Genomic DNA, 17,977 nt, shown 5'->3' with positions numbered 1-17,977 from the left:
TGTCCTTGGATACAGCACCAATCCATAATGAGTAAATAGAGCACCATTTTGAGGGGGAGCTGTCTTCCCCTCTGCATTTTACCACATGTAGAATCTCTATCACTTTTGAGTGACTCTGGGCCTTTAAGGTACAGGTGTAGTGGTATGCAAATGCTTCTCCCATGATGGAATTCCTGCATGACTATACTGTGCCTGTGAATGCCAGAACCATGTTTAGTGGGGCTCATCTCTTAGATCTTTCTTACCCCATTGTCCAGAGGACTGGAGAGATGGTAACAGTGGGCACTGCCTGTTCACACTCATACCTCTGCTGTGATATGGGATGGAACCATGTGGAAAGGATCATGTCACTAGTTTTAAGTTGTTAAATATTTTCAGGGAAGGTGACTAGGGGGAAATGAAGAACTCTGGAATCAGTAGTTTAGGAATGGCAGGGAAGAAGAAAGGATGACTCCAAAATTGGCTGTGGGGGCTGTTTTTTTGCTAGAAACTTTCCATCAGCAGCACTTGAAATATTCCCAGCTGACAACCACCTCGCCTTCCTTCCTTCTGTCTGCCTCTGGGGCTGCTGCTTCAGTATGACTTGGTTCCAAGCAGATAATACTTTTCTGGCAGATAACTGGACACCCAAGCAGTTGCGCTGGTATCTATCACAAACAGACATATGCTGCACAGAGAAGGAAATTACAAGACACAACCGGTACCATTTGTCAAAAAGAGGGAGGAAGAGAAATCTGTCCATGCCATGTCCAGGAGACACAGCTGCAGCACATTTATTTAAAAAGTGATATTTTTTTTGTGGTTCTTGCTGTGTATGTTTTAAACTGCTCAAGTTAAGCAGCTCACCTCAGGTCTTTTAGAGGGAAGACTGCTACTATATAAACGTCAGCCAGTCTCTACGACATGGTTCTTCTCTAATTAGAGGTTTGAAATCAAGAGGAAGGAGAGATGGCTCTTGAGAGATTAATATCTGCATTATCCATCCCAGTAGCCAGAGAAGGTACTGCAGCACAAAACTATCCTTAGGTGACAGATCTTGCAGTTCAAGATAGATGCTGGCAACTGCACAGCCATCACTAGCTGGTAATGTATCCAACGCAGGTCATTTAAATTGCGCTTCCCACTGTGCAGATGTAAACTGGGTGGGAAACAGCATGATGCCTTACATTTCAACATCCTGACCTGTCTTTGCGTGGGACACAAGGCACAAAGGTAGCCACAAGACATAGAGACATGATGCTTATCTGCTGCACAGCTTGAGTTGGGTAGCAGAGAGCCAAGGGCAAGACAAACTGTTCAGAGGCTCAGTTTATAGGTCGGCTATGTTGGTCAAACAGGATACATTCACCACAAAGTTCTCAGCATAGTTCGTTTTTATCCTGAGACCCAGAATCCTCTTTTCTGAGATAAGCAAAAGATTGAGAAATACAAACATTGCCGAAGGTCAAGCACAATATTCTTTATCATGTATCCAGGCTTTTCTCTTTCCCTTGCAGTTCCAACTAGGTTTTTAGTAACATTGTGTATGACTGATTATAAATGCATTCGCCCCCTTATTTATTTTTCACCTATACTTTACTGAGGAGTGAAAACTATTTGCATGGCCAGGGGCTGTGTGAAAGCATCTCTAATTTGTGATTACGTTTCTTTTCATCTTCCTGAAGCATATAAGCTGCTGCTTAAGCGTTTCATTTAGATAGTCCTTTTCTTTTGTTCGGTGTTATCCTTCTTACTCTGTCTTTAAATGGCTGGAGTTAAGTAGCTCACCTCTGCTAATTCACTCTCTGTGAAGTTAGACATTACCCTTCTTGCTTTGGATTTTGGGAGACCAAAACTTGCCCTTGGACTATATGTGGGCTTTGAACCACACTCTCCTGTTCTCTGTAGATTCAAAAGGCCTGGGCTTATTTGAATAACTTGCCTTTAAGTTACAGCTGATTTAACAGTCACTCCTCATGGGGCTTTCCAGGCAAAGGCATTCTGAGATGGCTTGCCAGTGCCTGTTTTTGCAAAGCAATCCCAGTCTTCCTCAGTGGTCTCCCATCCAACTGGTGATTGGGGCTGACCATAAGCTGGTCTATTCACGCTGCCCTGGGCTTGCTGAGGAAGGTGCAAAGTCACTGTCCTACTTCCTATGTGGTTTTGTAAAAAATACAGGGCGCACTTGAGTCTCTCCTGTTTCTAAAAGGCACTTGCAAATCTAATGTCATCATTATGATATATACATCACTCTCTGAGAAAAGGCCAGGGAAAGAAGCTCCAGAAACAGCTCCATAGTTCAGAGGGCTTCTTTCAAAGAGAGAGATAGGCCTTGTCATTTTCCCTGTTATATGCAGACATTTGGCATGACTTGCTGTAGCGCACCCGTCTCTTTAAAAAGCAGCCCTAAATGTCAAATTCCCTGAGAGACGTTTGTTTCAGGAGTGTTGCATGTGTGTTTCTTCATAAATAGCAAGAGTTTAATCTTAGCCATAACCCAGTTTGTCACTGAGCTCGCATCATAATCCTGACAGGATCAGTCTGCTGCCTTCTTGTCCTTTGCTGAGTCTTCTCTTCTGAGGCCCCGTGAGGCAGGACATCAAGCATTGTAGGTGAGGCCACCTGAGTTACTTTCCTTTCTTGCATTCACATAGTTCTTGGGCAGTTAAAATCTCCCTGATAAACTGAATGTAAATATTCTTCAGATCCTCTGAAGATGCCAGCCACAGATGCAGGCGAAACATCAGGAGAGAATGCTGCTAGAACACGGCCATACAGCCCGGAAACCACACAGCACCCAAATGAATGTAAATACTCCCAACAGGACTCTTTCTAGTTCTCCAGGGCACAATCAAGATTTCATCAGTGGTTTGGCATGGCCAATCCAGTTCAAAGAAAAATGTCTTTGTTCTAGTGGCCTTCCCTTTCCTGATACAAGATGTTAATTCGTGTTTGGGTATTGCCTGGAGCTCTGAGCCTGCTAATACTGATGAAGATGTGACTTATACAATGACAGTGGAAACACATGAGGCTTTCTTGGTAACCTGCAGATCAGAGCTCCTAAGTTTGCAGCTCTAGATGAGCATTACTTCTATCTTTGCTGATACATTTCCTCCCACCAAAGAGAAGAAGGAGCAACGTTGGCACCTGTAGGCACAAGATGAATACAGCTATCATACAAATAAAATTACCGGTTGCCGAAGAGCAACAACTTAATGAAAATGTGAACTGTTAAACAAATAAAGGCAGTCAAACTCATAATACTTCTGGGGGAAATTTCAGTATCACCGAGCAGAGGCAGAATTGAGAACACCATGCCGGGATATTTTTCTTCCGTTATTCCCCGCCCCACATGTTCAGTGTACATGTTTGCAGTGGAAATGGCTGCCCGTGCTGGAGATCTGAAATGTCAACCGAGTAAAAAGCCAAGACCAAAAAGCACAAAGCTTTCAAAGATATGTAAATAGAAATTAGCTGAGTTGGGGAGACTGCAGATGAATGTGCTTTTCCTCTTTAGATCCCAAACTTCTCAGAAAGCATGCAATTAAAAAAGAAACTTTAAGTCAGTGTTTTATTCTACTTGTTTACGTTGAAAGGTTTCAGCACTTGGGAAATAAGAACTGTCCAACTGGGAGGGTACCCTATATTTCCACACACGAAATTCACAACGTGCAATGTGCAGTCTCTAATATCTCAAATGTGAGTGATTTTTACCTGTCATACTTTAAAGTGACCTAAATGAGGTGCGTGTGGCCAGAGTCTCTTACGTCCAGCCTTTGTTTCTCCAATCTGCAAGAGAAAGATGGGAATGGTGCAGTTTGTCTCATTCTGCCCACAACAACCTCCCAAGATGTCTGCCTGCCCTTCATTCTATAGCCTGTTCTGAGGTTGCACTGCACATCAGTGAGGTCCAGTTTTGTCATGGAGTGATTTTTGTATAGCCGTTTGCCTTTGGAAAGGCGAGTATTCCTTCCATTGTCACTGTCAACAGAGGTCTTAGTCATGAATACTTCTAAAGCCCCTTTTAATTCCCTTAAAAGTGGAGTGGAATCTGTGCAGGTTTTCATTATTACATTGTAGAAAACATGTACCAACTGGATTCTTTTATCCCTTTTGGGGTCTAGGGGACTTGAAGAATGGGGGTAGGGGTTAATTCTATTGTAAACAAAGGAAGTCACCAAAATTCTTTCCTCTTCTTTATAGACCATTTATTTTTGTTTCCATGAAGGCAGCTGTGATGCTTATTGTGTTTATACTGTACAAGCGGGAACCCTGCTTGGGATCTTACTCTGCCTTCCCCAGTCTTTCCATTTTCCCTTCCCTTAAAGCCATCATAGGCACATCACTTTCCCCTGTATCCTTCTCCCCATATTATCCCTACTTTCCCTCCTTTTGGCAATTGCCATATCCTTTCCCATTTCCCTGCCTCAATTGGTCTTTCTTAGCCATTCACCAGTCTGTCTTTTATCTGCCTCTCATCTTGAGCTATATTCCTTATATATTTGCTTCGTTTATACCCTGCCTTTCTCCAGAGTGGGAACCAAAGAAGTTTACATCATTCTCCTGTCCTCCTTTTTATATGTACAACAAACCTGTGAGGTATTGTTTTATCATTTCAGCTGTGAGCCTTCTCAGCCACATTCAGGAGAGGTAGCATACAAAAGTTCTGAACAAACAAATTGGGATTTGCCTTTTCATAATGTCCAAAAGGTCATTAAATATAGCCCGTTGCTTGGGTATCCATACATTTGTAAATATTAAACATTAGAAATTAACTATAAACTGATCTATTGTTAACTGAAATGAGATTCCTGCATTTTCTGTTAGGGATGGAAGAGTAGTGTAAAGCTGCTTTGCGAACAGGTCCTGAAAAGCACAGTGAATTTAAAAGTAGGTCTCACTTCAAAATGTTTGAAATCCACTGATACTAGTACTATTTTAGGATTTGTTCTGCCACAAGAGAGATCCTTCATGTCATCCTTTCTCTGCTGTAAGTCCTGTTTGTGTACGTGCAGGCAAAAGGGGACAAGGTTTTTGGGTTTACTGGTTCAAGGCTAGCATATAGACAAATTGAAAGCATATGTTTAATCTTTTGGAAAGTTTATGGTAGTTTGATAGATGGACAGTAGCTTGTCTTGTATGTATAGCCCATTTTGTATTCCAGTAAACTGACTTTAATGTTTTGCATTGTTCCAATAACCTGTTTGCAGAAAGTAATAGGGGCACAAAAAGAAATGTGTGTGCATTCTGTGTGAAACAATGGCGTTCTCAAACTACTTTCAACTATATTGACAACAAATATATGTCTCCAGTCATACTTAGACCCAAACCACATGGTATGTTGTTTTTTATTAAGGGGCTCTGGAGAGCAGCATTTTGAAGCCTGCAATAGACTAGTTTGGCTTGGGACTCCAGTGTGAGGGGTTGAATGCTGTGGGATTTACCCATGAGCAAACCTAAATGGGACTGAGATACAAGTAAGTTAATATCCTGTTAAGTTATCATTGTTAGTGATCGAGTGTGATCCAATGGAAGAGAGGGGGTGATGGTAGTGCTAGTTCTAGCTTCACCTTTGGGCTTCCCAGTTGGCCAGATCACTCTTCACTTAGTCTTTGTCTCTGTCTGTAAAATAAGAGCATTAATGACCTGCATTGCAAGGTTGCTTGCAAGAATGATTGGGATATGGAGTGTAAGACACTTTGCATCTTGATAGTTCTACACAAATATTGGTGTATCCCCTTAGCACAGTGGTTCTCAACCTTCCTAATGCCACAACCTTTTAAGACAGTTCCTCATGTTGTGGTGACCCCCAACCGTAACATTTATCCATTTTACAGATGGAGAACACTGATGCAGAGAGTCTTAGGCGACCCCTGTGAAAGGGTCATTTGACCCCCAGGTTGAGAACCACTGCCGTAGCACTTTTTAAAGGAGGAGCAAAACAGAGAGAGTTTATCAAGAATATTCCTGCCTGTTTTTTTCTTTTACATCCATTGCAAGACATAAGTGGGATCTTTATAACAAGCACAAATAACGTCGTTTTGACCTGGTGGGACTTGCTTAATGGTGGACCATGAGATTAAATGCAGTTAACATTAATTTAGCAAAATCACCCTTGGTATTGATACCCCTGTTAATTAGTTGTCATCCTCCTTGGTAGTGACTCATTGCAAAATTATGTTCATTCTTCTCATCCCCTGTGCTTTCCAGTTTGTGCCCACAATAGAGGTTTACTTCCTTGCAATGAGTTATTGCAAGGGGCTGCTTTGGGAGAAGACAGGGCTATATACAAGCTTGGGTGTCTTTATTTAACAATTTTCTGGGAATTGCAGAGGTTCACAATCAGTGAAAAATACTTCCTATGAATGGGCTAATGATTTAGGCTCTTTCAGGTAATAACTACGATCAGAGCAATTGTCCTAGGGAAATCAATATGCTATAATGCATGAGCAAACAGGTGAGTCTGAGAACTGCTAAAGATTAGGAGATGTTATAAATTACTCCACATAGTGTAGGTGATTGGAGCTGTAGTTGCAACATACTGATCTGTTTTTTAAAAAAGTCCCTTAAGGAAATAATATGGATAAAGCAAAGAGACTCCTTTGCTGTCCAAGCCCATTCTAATCCATCCATTACAACTGGTCAGTTGTGATTAAGGTGCACCAGCAATTTATGTGGCATTCAGAACACAAAGAGGCAATGTAAGGAGCCCCGCAGCCAGGTACCTTCTTCAAACAAATGGCTCAGGTAACCATTTATGGATGGAGGGCCCGGAGATAGTCTTGCATTGGAAGATTGCTCTGAGAAAGAAAGCCAGTCAATTCATAAAATTCAGAGAAATATAATCACATGCTCTTATCAGGGGAAAAGAGAAGAAAGCAGTTTTTGAAGGCAGTTAACGTAAGGCACATTAACAGGAATATTTTTTCCCTAAGAATGTCTCCAGGCCTCCAAATCACTTTGACTTCAGGCAAAACAAGAAGCAGGCATCTACAGCAATCCCTGCTTGACGAGTCAAAATACTTTTGTGTATTATATGTTCAGTTCACTGATCCAAGCATACTTTCCACAGACGTAAAGGAAATATAGGAAGCTGAAGTCTTGAGAAGAGCAGTAATAGGGGCAGTTTATGTAGGTAATTAAGTAAAAGGTGAAATTCATTTGCTGTTGGAATCTGCCCCCAATCACCTTGTCTTCAAAACCTGATTCAGCTGCACCCAGCCCCTGTTAAGTCTGCCACCCACTTTGCTCAGAATGCAGACAAACTAACTCATTCGCCTCCTTTTTGGAGCTGTGAGGGACTGCACAGTGTAAGTGTGATTTTAAGGTGGAAGTTTGTGTACATTACAGAGTGTGGGGAAAGCCTTAGAAACAGGGAAGCCACCTGATTAGACACATAACACTGCACTCTCATTGGTTTAAAAACTTGTTGACACAGAGAGGGAGGAGAATAACTCCCTGACAAGAGCAATTTGAGAAGATTTTGGAGTTCCTTGAGTAAAAAGCTATCTGCCTTAACTGTTCTGTAAACATATAATCTCTGAGGAGAGAAGTTTAGTCAGTGTATGTGAAACTGACTAATTCTACTGTGACAGCCAGTGCTGTGTGAAAATAAAATATACTCCGACTGAGAGGACTGGTGGGTTATTGAGAAGCCCAAGCTGAGGTGGCCATAAAGGGACAAGTAATGAATTGGTCAACTTCCCTGATTATCCCAATTATTCAGGATGGTGAATGAGGTTTCACTGAAAGTAAGTGTAAAGTGAAGGCACACTGAAGCAAGAAATCCTAACTTCTCATTGGATCTGGTGCAAGGACCATGCAAGGAATCCTTTCTGATCTCCCCTCCCACCAGAAGCCATTTTCAACCCCAAGTATGTTTATTCCCTGGGTCATGAGATCTACATGGAGCACTAGCCATTTGGGTTGCAGTGGAGAGGACAAAAGAGTGAAAATCACTCCATTCTTCTGTCAGCAACAGCTCAAATCATGCCAAAATGATGTAGCATTTGAAGCTGCATCAGGAGGGAGAGAGGATCCTTCTGTCTGTGAAAATGCTGCATTGTGTAACATGAAGAAAATTTAAGATAGCATTATTTGTACCCATCTAAAAGGAAATTTAGTTTCACAGCCACATCCTCTTGATCCCTTGTAGGTGAGGTGGAGGAAAGATGTGTGGGGCAAAGCTGTGCTCACTGGTGAATCTGCCCTGCTCTGGCTTTGGAGGCCATTAAAGTTGCACAACAAGTGGTCTTGTTTGCCATGGGAAGAATGGAGAGTGAAAGCAGGGCTGGGGGAAATACGTTCATACAAGAAATCTTGCTGTGACAAACATTTGCTCCCAGCATGCAGCAGAGACCTTGTGCATAATCGGCCACTATGAGCTTTCTCACAAGGATCATTTTAATCCTATTTTTCAGATATTATTTTCAGCCATTGCAATCATTTGCCAAAGTGTATGCATTGAAAACAAAACCATTGATGGTTAATTCTGACATCCTTAAAGCAGTGTTATTTTAGTCCCTTACTTCCATGGGGAAAAAATAGATCTGCATTCTTCACATGCAATATGTCTGGCCAAGTACAACCCTCATCTCTCTCCCCCCCACCCACCATCCCAGATTGGTGTTGATAGCTGGCTTGTCAATAAAGTTATATGCGGGAGTGAGTTGACAGGCATACTGGGGCACTAATGTGTGATAGAAAAAATGTGCAATGTGGCTATTGCTAGGTATGCTCTGGGAATGTGACTGCATCTCCTGTTTGGGGATTAGCCCTTCCCATCCCCATGATTTGTACCAATTTTCACTGCCACTAAAGATTGTGTGGTGACTGCAACCCATAGTGGGCTTGATGTTGAAGTATCACTGCATTCACTGGACCTCTTTTCTGGTTTTGTCTTTGAAAATCAAGCTTGGCTTCGGGGTTCCTTGGTTTTCACAAAATCTTACCCAAATCCAAGCACAGCCAGGAAGGGGAGGGGAATGAGTGAGGGGAGGGAGAAAGCTAGGGGCAACATGAAAGGGAGGAGAGGGAGTGGGAGGGCCCCCGGCATCTGGACGTGGCCCACCCACCCTAGCGTAGGGAGGGGAGGGAGTAAGGGATGGCATGCAAGGGAGGGGAGGGGAGGGAGGAAGACACAGCATCTGGACCTGGCCCACCCACCTTAGCGAAGGGAGGGGAGGTAGGGGGTGGCATGCAAGGGGAGGGGAAAGAGTAAGGGATGGCATGCAAGGGAGGGGAGGGAGAGGGGGCCTGGCATCTGGACTACGTGCCCACCCACCCCATGGGAGTGGGGTTGGGAGGGGAGGGCGTGGCAGGCGTGGGGAGGGGAGTAAGTGCGGGATGGCATGGGGCGGAGGGAGGGGAGGGCACCAAGCATCTGGGATCTCACCCACCCACCCCAGCTGGGGGGAGAGGGAGGGAAGGGAGTGAGGGGTGGCATGCAAGGGGAGGGGAGGGAAAGGAACCCGTCATCTGGACATGGTCCACCCACCCTAGCAGAGAGAGGGGGAGGGGAGTGAGGGGTGGCATCCGAGGGAGGGGAGGGAGGAAGGGGTGGCATGAGGGGAGGGAGTGAAGGGTGACCCTTCATTTATTGTGTGCCTCTGTCCACTTGGGGGCAATTTCATGCTGTCCAATGGTCAACCCAGGGTTTCTTGACAAAATTGGAAGAAATCAGGCACCAATGATCTGGTTGTCAGAAGCCCAGGTTGTTAACAGTATCAGAGCATGGTGCACATATTTGAGAAAAGGACACTTTGTAGAACCTAAATCATGTCAGACTTGTCCCCAGATTATGGGGACAAGTATTTCCCCTTCCCAGTTAAAACAAAAGACCAGTGTTCCAATTTGCATAATCATTGAATAAGTCAATGAAGTCATACTTAATTCTGAGGTATGGAAACTGACTCATCCCATGCTTTTGATAGTAGATAGAGTAGGTGTTCTGTTTTTTTAATATAGTACAGCCTGTATCAGGGACCAATCCTTTTCCTAATTTTTTTAATCCACCCTGAGTTTTATGGAATTAACACATTCCATAAGTCACTGTGAAAAAGTAGAGGACTGGGAAGTCTTTGGCAGGCAGCCTTGCAATCTTATACGCATCTGCATGTTTAATAGATGCAGCCTCAGGGCCTTTTTATATATAATATTGTTCTGTCAGCAATAGTTTTTTATTGGTTTGGAGGGTCTGTATGAAGTATCCTACTGCTTGACGTGCATGATAGTAGCAAGTGACAATGGTTTAAATTGGAGCAGTGACCAGTTTGACAAGATGTCCACTTGAATCTATTGTGCTCAGTAGATATAGCAAAATGGGAATTGCAGCCCTCCAATAACCGAGTGAACTTGCTGCATAAATGGCTGGTAGTTTCCAGTACTTTCCAGTCATTGCCCTGTTCATTATATTGTGCTCTTCTACAATATGTTTTGGATAGTGTTCAATTTTAATATCCAATCCAAGAATGAGGCCTTTTCTGCTGTTGGAATTAGTAAATACACGCCTTTTACATCATCTTCTCAGAACTGGTGTAATACAAACTTGGACATTGGGTGGAATCCATGTACCAAGCAGCTCTATTGATGGGGTTGTGACAGAGTTCACCATGTCTATTGAGCCTTGCACTGAAAGTGTTTCAGCCTCCAAGCAGTGCCAGCCCCATAACCCTGGTGAGCCAAATGTTTCTTTTGAAGAAGGGAAACATAACAATTAGTCCTTCCACCCACAATGTGTTGTTCTCAGAAGTAATTTTATCAAACCTCCCATGAGAGCAGCTTCCATTGATTGATTAGTGCCATCAAATGCAGCTCTGATTCACAGAAACCTTTTGGGGTATGAGCTGCAAACTGGGAAGTCCATGGATAACCAGTAATCTTTGGGGGCTGATGAATCTTATCTGATGATTTTGTAATGCAGTCTTCTTGCTCAGTTGACATACAAACTTCAACATATCACCAGATCTGGTCAGACAGTTTTCAGTCAGAAGAATTTCATTTGTTGTAATATGCCATTGATAGTCCTTCACCTTGCATCTCAAAACAGAATAAGGACCCAGATTGTTATCAGAAATTTTAGTACAAAAATCTTTTCTTCAAAGGAAAACTCTTTTACCACCAGAGCCCAATTTTTAAAAGGACGGATACATTTTTGGATCTCTTTCAAGGCTTCATTCATAAGTGTGGTGTTACCTGACATGGTGGGAGTCTGTCCCTTTTAGAGTGGAGAATGAGCAAGAGCAGACTCTCATCTTACCAAAAGGTCAGGAAAGCTCGAGATCTTTGTTGCCTATGTATACAGTAGTCAGTTTTTGTAAGAAAAAATACAAGTGCACAATAATCAAAGCAGCAGAATACACGTGCAGTCCCAGGATATAAGCAGTGTTGAGGGGACAGGTTGGGAATAATGGAGAAATTGGTGGATTCTAGGGGTAGTACTGTACCAGATCTAAAGTGGCTTTGGGTGCATGAAGCAGAGTCCAGTGACCTGCACTGACTCCAAGCAAGCAGGGTAAAAAGCAGGTGGTTTTTTGCTTTCTCTCCCTCCCTCGTATTTGCTGGTTTTACGCCGATATGGGCGCTTCTCTTGGAACCTTGGTTGGGAAGTTACCCCTCCCTGTGGAGGCGGGGGTTTTGGCCACAGGATTGATTCAGCCTTTGGATTCCTTTTGTGGGTGGCCGGGTGGCGCAGGCATGCCCGTAACACACATAGGCAGTATCTTCCCTGGCGCGGCAGGCAACAATCCAAGGAGGAGGAGGAGGAAGAGGAGAAGAAGAGTTTGGATTTATATCCCCCTTTTCTCTCCTGTAGGAGACTCAAAGGGGCTTACAATTTCATTGCCCTTCCCCCCTCTCAACAAACACCCTGTGAGGTAGGTGGGGCTGAGAGAACTCCAAAGAACTGTGACTAGCCCAAGGTCAACCAGCTGGTGTGTGTGGAAGTGCACAGGCTAATCTGAATTCCCCAGTGAGCCTCCACAGTTCAAGCGGCAGAGCGGGGAATCAAACCCAGTTCCTCCAGATTAGAATGCACCTGCTCTTAATCACTACGCCACTGCTGCTCCCTTCCAAAACCCGCACAAGATGTCATATCTTTTTCCTTTGAATTCCATATTGAAACTTGCTTTTTGAGTAGTTTTTGGCACTGTTGTAAATTTTAACCTTAACCCATCATTTAGGACACAGTAGGCTTGAGAGTTTTGTTTTAGGTTTTTGTGTAAATCTGTAAACATGCATTTTTTTCAGTGTTCTAGCTAACTTACAGTTTTTCATGAGAAGAACAACATATGAATCAATGGCTTTATGCCCAGAATAAATCCTAGAACAAATGGAACACAATTTGCAACAATTATTCTTTGGAAAGTTAGAGCTGTTTAACATCACACCACTAGAAAAAAAAGAATTAGACAGTCTAATAAAGTCTTGTGAGACTCGCTTAATTATGTCTGCATGAAACAGCCACACCCTAAAATCTTCAGATCTCTCAAATTTGGGTTGCAGTGAGATCTCATCTTTGGTGAGACTATTCTGAAAAGGTTTGGTAAGAATTTTAGAGTTGTGTTTAACTTTTGAATGCAGACTAGATAAGAGGAAGAATGACATGTATGCTTTTTATTCATAATCTCATTTACATATTGTAGTGTTTTCTGTGTCATAATGATTTTTGTTCTGTTCAGAACTACTACAGTGATTTTAAATAGAATTCTTAAAAGACAATATTGTGTGAACATTGGCTGAGATTTAAAGTTTTCACCAAGATCTGAAATAGATTAACTTCTGACTTTTCTTCAGTCAGGAGACTGGTATTGATACTGAATGGTCATTGAAGAGATTGGTCATTTTTACACAGCTTCATGGTTTAGTGTAGTGGTGGCGAACCTATGGCACTCCAGATGTTCATGGACTACAATTCCCATCAGCCCCTGCTTAGGTTTAGTGGCTAATGGGTTGCATTAAAACAGTTCAAGAAACAATTTGTTTCCATGTAATGTAATTCAACTAACACACCACATGGGTGTGTTACTCCATAACATCACAACCTCTTAGTCCCTATGCCTTCTTGAAATGAAGTCTAAGTATGTGTCACTGAAATGGGTACATATTCTTCTGCCTGTTAACTTTGTCTTAATCTTTCTCCCTTCCTTGTGTTTCATCCCCAGGTATATAATTTTAGATTGTAAGCTCGGGGCAGGAACTTGCCTTTTGCTGTATCTCAGTAAGCAAATAAAAGTGGTGCTAGACCTTATAGTTTTAGTATTTCAGATAAATTTTACCTTTAAGTCTTACTGGGATTTGCAGAAAGCAAGTTATGACGAACCTCGGGATTTACAGAGTGTTCTCTTCCAAGACTGGGTTCAGCCATCTTGTTTTACACATTTAAGTAGTCTTCCTAGCTAAGTAACAACTCATCACTATTTCTCTTTTTCAGGAACTGTTGGTCCATTTCGATTAAAGCTGAGTTGCTAGCCCAAGTACAGAAGCACAGGATCTTTCTGGATTCATGCTGATGCAAATGAGTGCCTTCTGTGCAGAGGTCCAGGAAAACAGCATGGCTCCGATATACAGATGCCTGCAAATATCAATCTGAATTGATGGATTTGGACTTGTGGAAGAGTCCCAAGCTTGAGGAAGCAATGCTGTGCAAAATGGGCATCAACATCCTCATCCTTTTTTCACAGAGAGAAAAATTCCCATGAGCAGATTACCTTCACCTTCAGCATGCAAGACAGAAGCTTCCATAAAAAGCTTGCTAACTGTTGTTTTCTCTGTTACCCAGTCTGTGTTCCATAAGATGTTGCCTTTGTCCTTGTTCCTTAAAACCAGGCATCTTAGGAACATGGAGAAATGCCAGAGTCTCACTTGTTATGGTTAACACGGCTCTCCATGTATGTTTACATTTGAGTGAATGAGACCAACCAAAGCATTCCTCCCTCTTCTCTTTAAAGGTTCCCCCTAAGAACAATAAATAGTGTTTGATGGACACGCTGTCAAATGTTTTGTGATCCAACAGTTCAAGAATGACTCCCCTCCTTTCCGTCCTTGTCCCCACCCCTTCCATCAAACTTCCAGTCAGTGTTGACAATAGAAACCAGACAGTGTTTCTAAATCAGACATCTCATTTGTTCCATGCCAAGAGCTGGATGGATAACTCTGGCTTGGCTGGAAAGGCACAAAAGGTCTAGCCAGGGTTGGAGCAAGGGGGAACTGCGCCTGGGCAGGCATGCACCCTGCGCCCCTGCTACGCCCCCGCCACACCCTCATTGGCTCGCGCCTAGTGCATCGCACACCCCCATGTCCCCCCTGGTGCTACACCACTGGTCTAGCTAATAGAGAAAGCTAGCCTTGCTGAGTTAAATGGCAAAAGGTTCTGCCTACTCTGTTTTCTCCCTCTCTCTCTCTGCCTTTTGTGCCACTCCCTTGCTGTAACAGTCTCTCAGGGCTGCTTCCTTTCCCTCCTTTGCTGTCTGCCAGGGTTTCAAAGTTCATTGGAGTCAAACAGCAGGATCCAAAACATTCCACAGTTCTGCAGCACTTTCAGTCACCCAACAGACATAGCTAGGCAACTCTTCTTCATTCCATCCCCTGTCCTTGGCTGAAACAATGCCCTTTTCTAGCATCTGGTGGCTTTCCTATCAGCTAATAGATTGAATGGGATGAAATCCTTGTGCATCATACAGAATGAGTGAAAGAGGTGTTGTGATAAAGAGGGTGCAAAAGGCATCTCCTCTCTTGTAGTGACATGCCGAGGACTGTAGCCTGCCTTACCAATAGACAGTGCTTAACCTAGCCATATCAGTAGGGAAAGGATTCCCTTTTCCTGCTACCATCTAATTTTTATGACTCTCTAGAAGAAGACTCTAGAACATTGCAAATATAGTGGACAGGAGGGAAATGGTAGCAATTCGCAGTTACTCCTGTTAAGGGGCTCTTAACAGAAAGGGTCGTAGAAAAAAAGCTTCCATCTTCTCCTGGGGCTTTGTCTTACACTTAAGAGAATCATGGCCAAGGGTACTTTGGAATTCCTTTGCAGTCCCTGCTTCTTTGCTTGAATGGCAGCACACTCTTGCCCTTCCCTGCCCCGGCTGGAAGCAGACTACAGTTTGCATTACAGCAACTCTAAAGGATTCGGATGCCAAGGCTGTTTTATCTGGCTGCCTTGGACAATTTTCCCCTTAGGCGAGTGTAATACATTTTCCATGTTCTTTGTATAATGAGCTTTATTTACCAAATTGGCAATTCCTCTGTTGAGAAATAACTGATTACAGCATTCAAGGAGTTGCTGTCATCTCAAGATATGCAGGTGTCTGTGGAACATAAACAGATGTGATCATTCAGAAAATGAACCCAATTTTGCAGACTGGGAGAGGGAAGGAGGGGACTCAGGAGACAAAAACTCAGACGCAACCTCTCCAGCCTGATGTAGACGAACACAGGCAAGGTGCCTTCAAGTATTCCGGTACGTTAGTCAGGAGCAGAGCATAAGCCTTCGTGACATGCGAGAATGTTGTCTCTTTCATAAAAATGGATTTTGCATATTTTGTCCCCATGTCTGCCATGGGGCCATCTAATTGGAAATCTTGGGAGGGGGTATAATTGAAATACAGTCAGCCTGAACAGAAACATTTTCACTCATATAGCCTCTGTATGCAATATTGTTCAGGGCTCAGTATGAAAGGGAAAAATTGATGAATTAGTGCATAAACCAAGGCTTCAAAGGGTTTAGGTAGCTAAACTCACTAATGCGGAACCCATTCTCAAGCCAGCAAGAGGTTACTCCTGTTCCAGTGACCTCCGGTGTTGCAAACTGCAGTTAGTCAAAAGCCAGTGTTCTGCCTTCACAATTCCAGTAGTTTTTCCACAGCATAATTCTGTAGTTGGTTCACACGTCTCCATGTTCCACATGTGGCTACATAGATGTTTTTTGCTCTGAAGCATGTGGACTGCTTATGTCAGCTCCAGTTGTTTGGTTGCTTGATTCTTCTTGGGTAGAGTTTAAATTGGCTTGTGTGGAGGATTGTAACAGTAAATCGCAGTTAAACTCAGGCAACAAAAAATCATTCTGACCACAGTCTAGAGATGGATAGATATTCCCATAATGCAGTTGCAACCACAACTGATATTAATCAGCCCGTTCTCCATTAACAGCAAGCTTCATATGCACAATCAAAGATGACCATGAAGATAGAGCTGCACGTTGATCGTGCAATTCCTCTACCTGTGTACGAGAGACTTCTGGATTTGAACAAAACAAGGGCAGTTGGCTTGTCTTTCATCTGTGAACAATGACACACCACCACCCCTATACATCCAACATTTATATAATAAATATTAAATGATGAACATCATTGCTCACAAATTGTTTGAGAAAGTCTCTTAGATTTTCAGAGAACAATACATGTGAACCCGAAAAGTGTTTTCATGAATCATCACCACTGATACGTTATCACATCACCAAATGCCATTTATGTGGCATTTAAACAGGTGGATTGATTGCAAATTACAGTTCTGATCTGGGATCTCTGATGACTCCTGCTAGGTTCCTGTTGGCTTTTCTGCTACTTGCTGCTGTTTCCTGCAGCCCTGACTATCCTTATCCTCCAATTGCCAAGCAGATTTGGGTGGCAGATAATACTGGGTGAAGATACAGAGAGACAAACCCTGTATTCATTGGTGCACAGATTGCACTCTGCTGGAACTTGGCATAATTCCTGCCTATGGAGTCCTTCCCACCTATACTTTCCATCTAACATCTCCACAGTTACGATGGTCCTTTATGTCAGCCTGGCTAAACATGCTTGTGACAGCAATCCTCTGGGACAGATATATGAACACTACTTGCAGCAAAACTCACTGTTCCTGTTCTCAGAGATGACTTGAAACAGTCGCACAAGTGTTGCTGCACTGTGATTTTTTATACCCCTGCAGAAAAATTTTATCGAACCATTATTAATATACAGCCTAAGGATCTCCAATAAGGAACTAGTATCTAATCTTTTAGCCCATTGGTATCGTCAAACAACGGTGGCGGTAGCCAAGTTTCTGTTAACTGCTATGAGGATTCGAGATGCCAAGCACAAGACTACAATTGCCAACACTAATGTGTAGAGACAGTAATGTACTGTGACTGGTATTTGGTTGATACATTTAATGCCCATAAAGGTTTGATTAGATTAAATTAGATGCTGGGGGGAAGGTGTTCTGGGCCAAGTCCCTCTCAAGTCCATATTCCAGAGACATTTTTATATGATGGAAGAGGCAAACATGCAATTCCTCTACCTGTCGTCTGAAGCAATGCAGTCCAAGAGCATATCACATGAGTGAAGCAAAGGTGTGAGGGTTGTTTAGGTCCCTGAAAACATTACATAGCTTGATTCCCCAACATCTGAGGCACATCTGGAAAAAGTGTGATCCCAAGTATGAAATTTAGGAACAGTAATTTTAGCATGCTAATTAAAAGACTGAATGAGGAAAAATTAGCTTGCATACCATAAGCTGCAGCATCACTAAACATGCAGTCCTAAACATTTGGTACAAATTGTTTGGATTGCACTGTAAATATAAGCCTTCATAGTGCCAATATTCAAGGATGTCTCAACATTGTATTCACACTGATGAGCAATTACCAAGACCTGAGCAAAGTTCTTAATGATAGAATGTTTTGGAGGTCACGAATATGCAGGGCTGACAAAAACTGGAAATGACAAACACACAAAACTCACTATAGGGTCAGTTGCACATAACCACTGGATGACATGTCAAGAGAGAAAAACCTTCACCACATTCCTCCACCTGATCAGAAATCCAGAGAAGCAGTAAGCTTCTTCTTACCATTTAATAGAAGCAACAAACACACATGCATAGTGAGAGGTCATCAGTGTTTACCCACTGTGAATGCTTAATTTGCATCCTTGCTTGGAGTTACTGCAAATTACCTCTTGGTATTAATATTTTATGCTTGGTTTTATGAAATGCTTTATTTAATGAACCTGTGAAGTTG

The 17,977-nt window shown here is 42.8% G+C and overlaps 1 protein-coding gene across 2 annotated transcripts in view; it reads left to right on the top strand.

Moving 5' to 3' along the window:
• Window positions 1-13,960, top strand: part of CHCHD6 (coiled-coil-helix-coiled-coil-helix domain containing 6) — a 235,375-nt gene extending 221,415 nt beyond the window's left edge. For both annotated transcript variants that reach the window (XM_048491338.1, XM_048491337.1), the window contains one exon: window positions 13,409-13,960. In XM_048491338.1, the coding sequence (XP_048347295.1) occupies window positions 13,409-13,432 (24 nt within the window). In that variant the 3' untranslated portion in view covers window positions 13,433-13,960. The remainder of the gene's footprint in view (window positions 1-13,408) is intronic.
• Window positions 13,961-17,977: the final 4,017 nt, after the last annotated feature.

The sequence above is a fragment of the Sphaerodactylus townsendi genome, linkage group LG03 (genome assembly GCF_021028975.2).
Source record: "Sphaerodactylus townsendi isolate TG3544 linkage group LG03, MPM_Stown_v2.3, whole genome shotgun sequence".
Lineage (NCBI taxonomy): Eukaryota > Metazoa > Chordata > Lepidosauria > Squamata > Sphaerodactylidae > Sphaerodactylus > Sphaerodactylus townsendi.
This window is presented reverse-complemented; position numbering and strand designations above follow the sequence as displayed.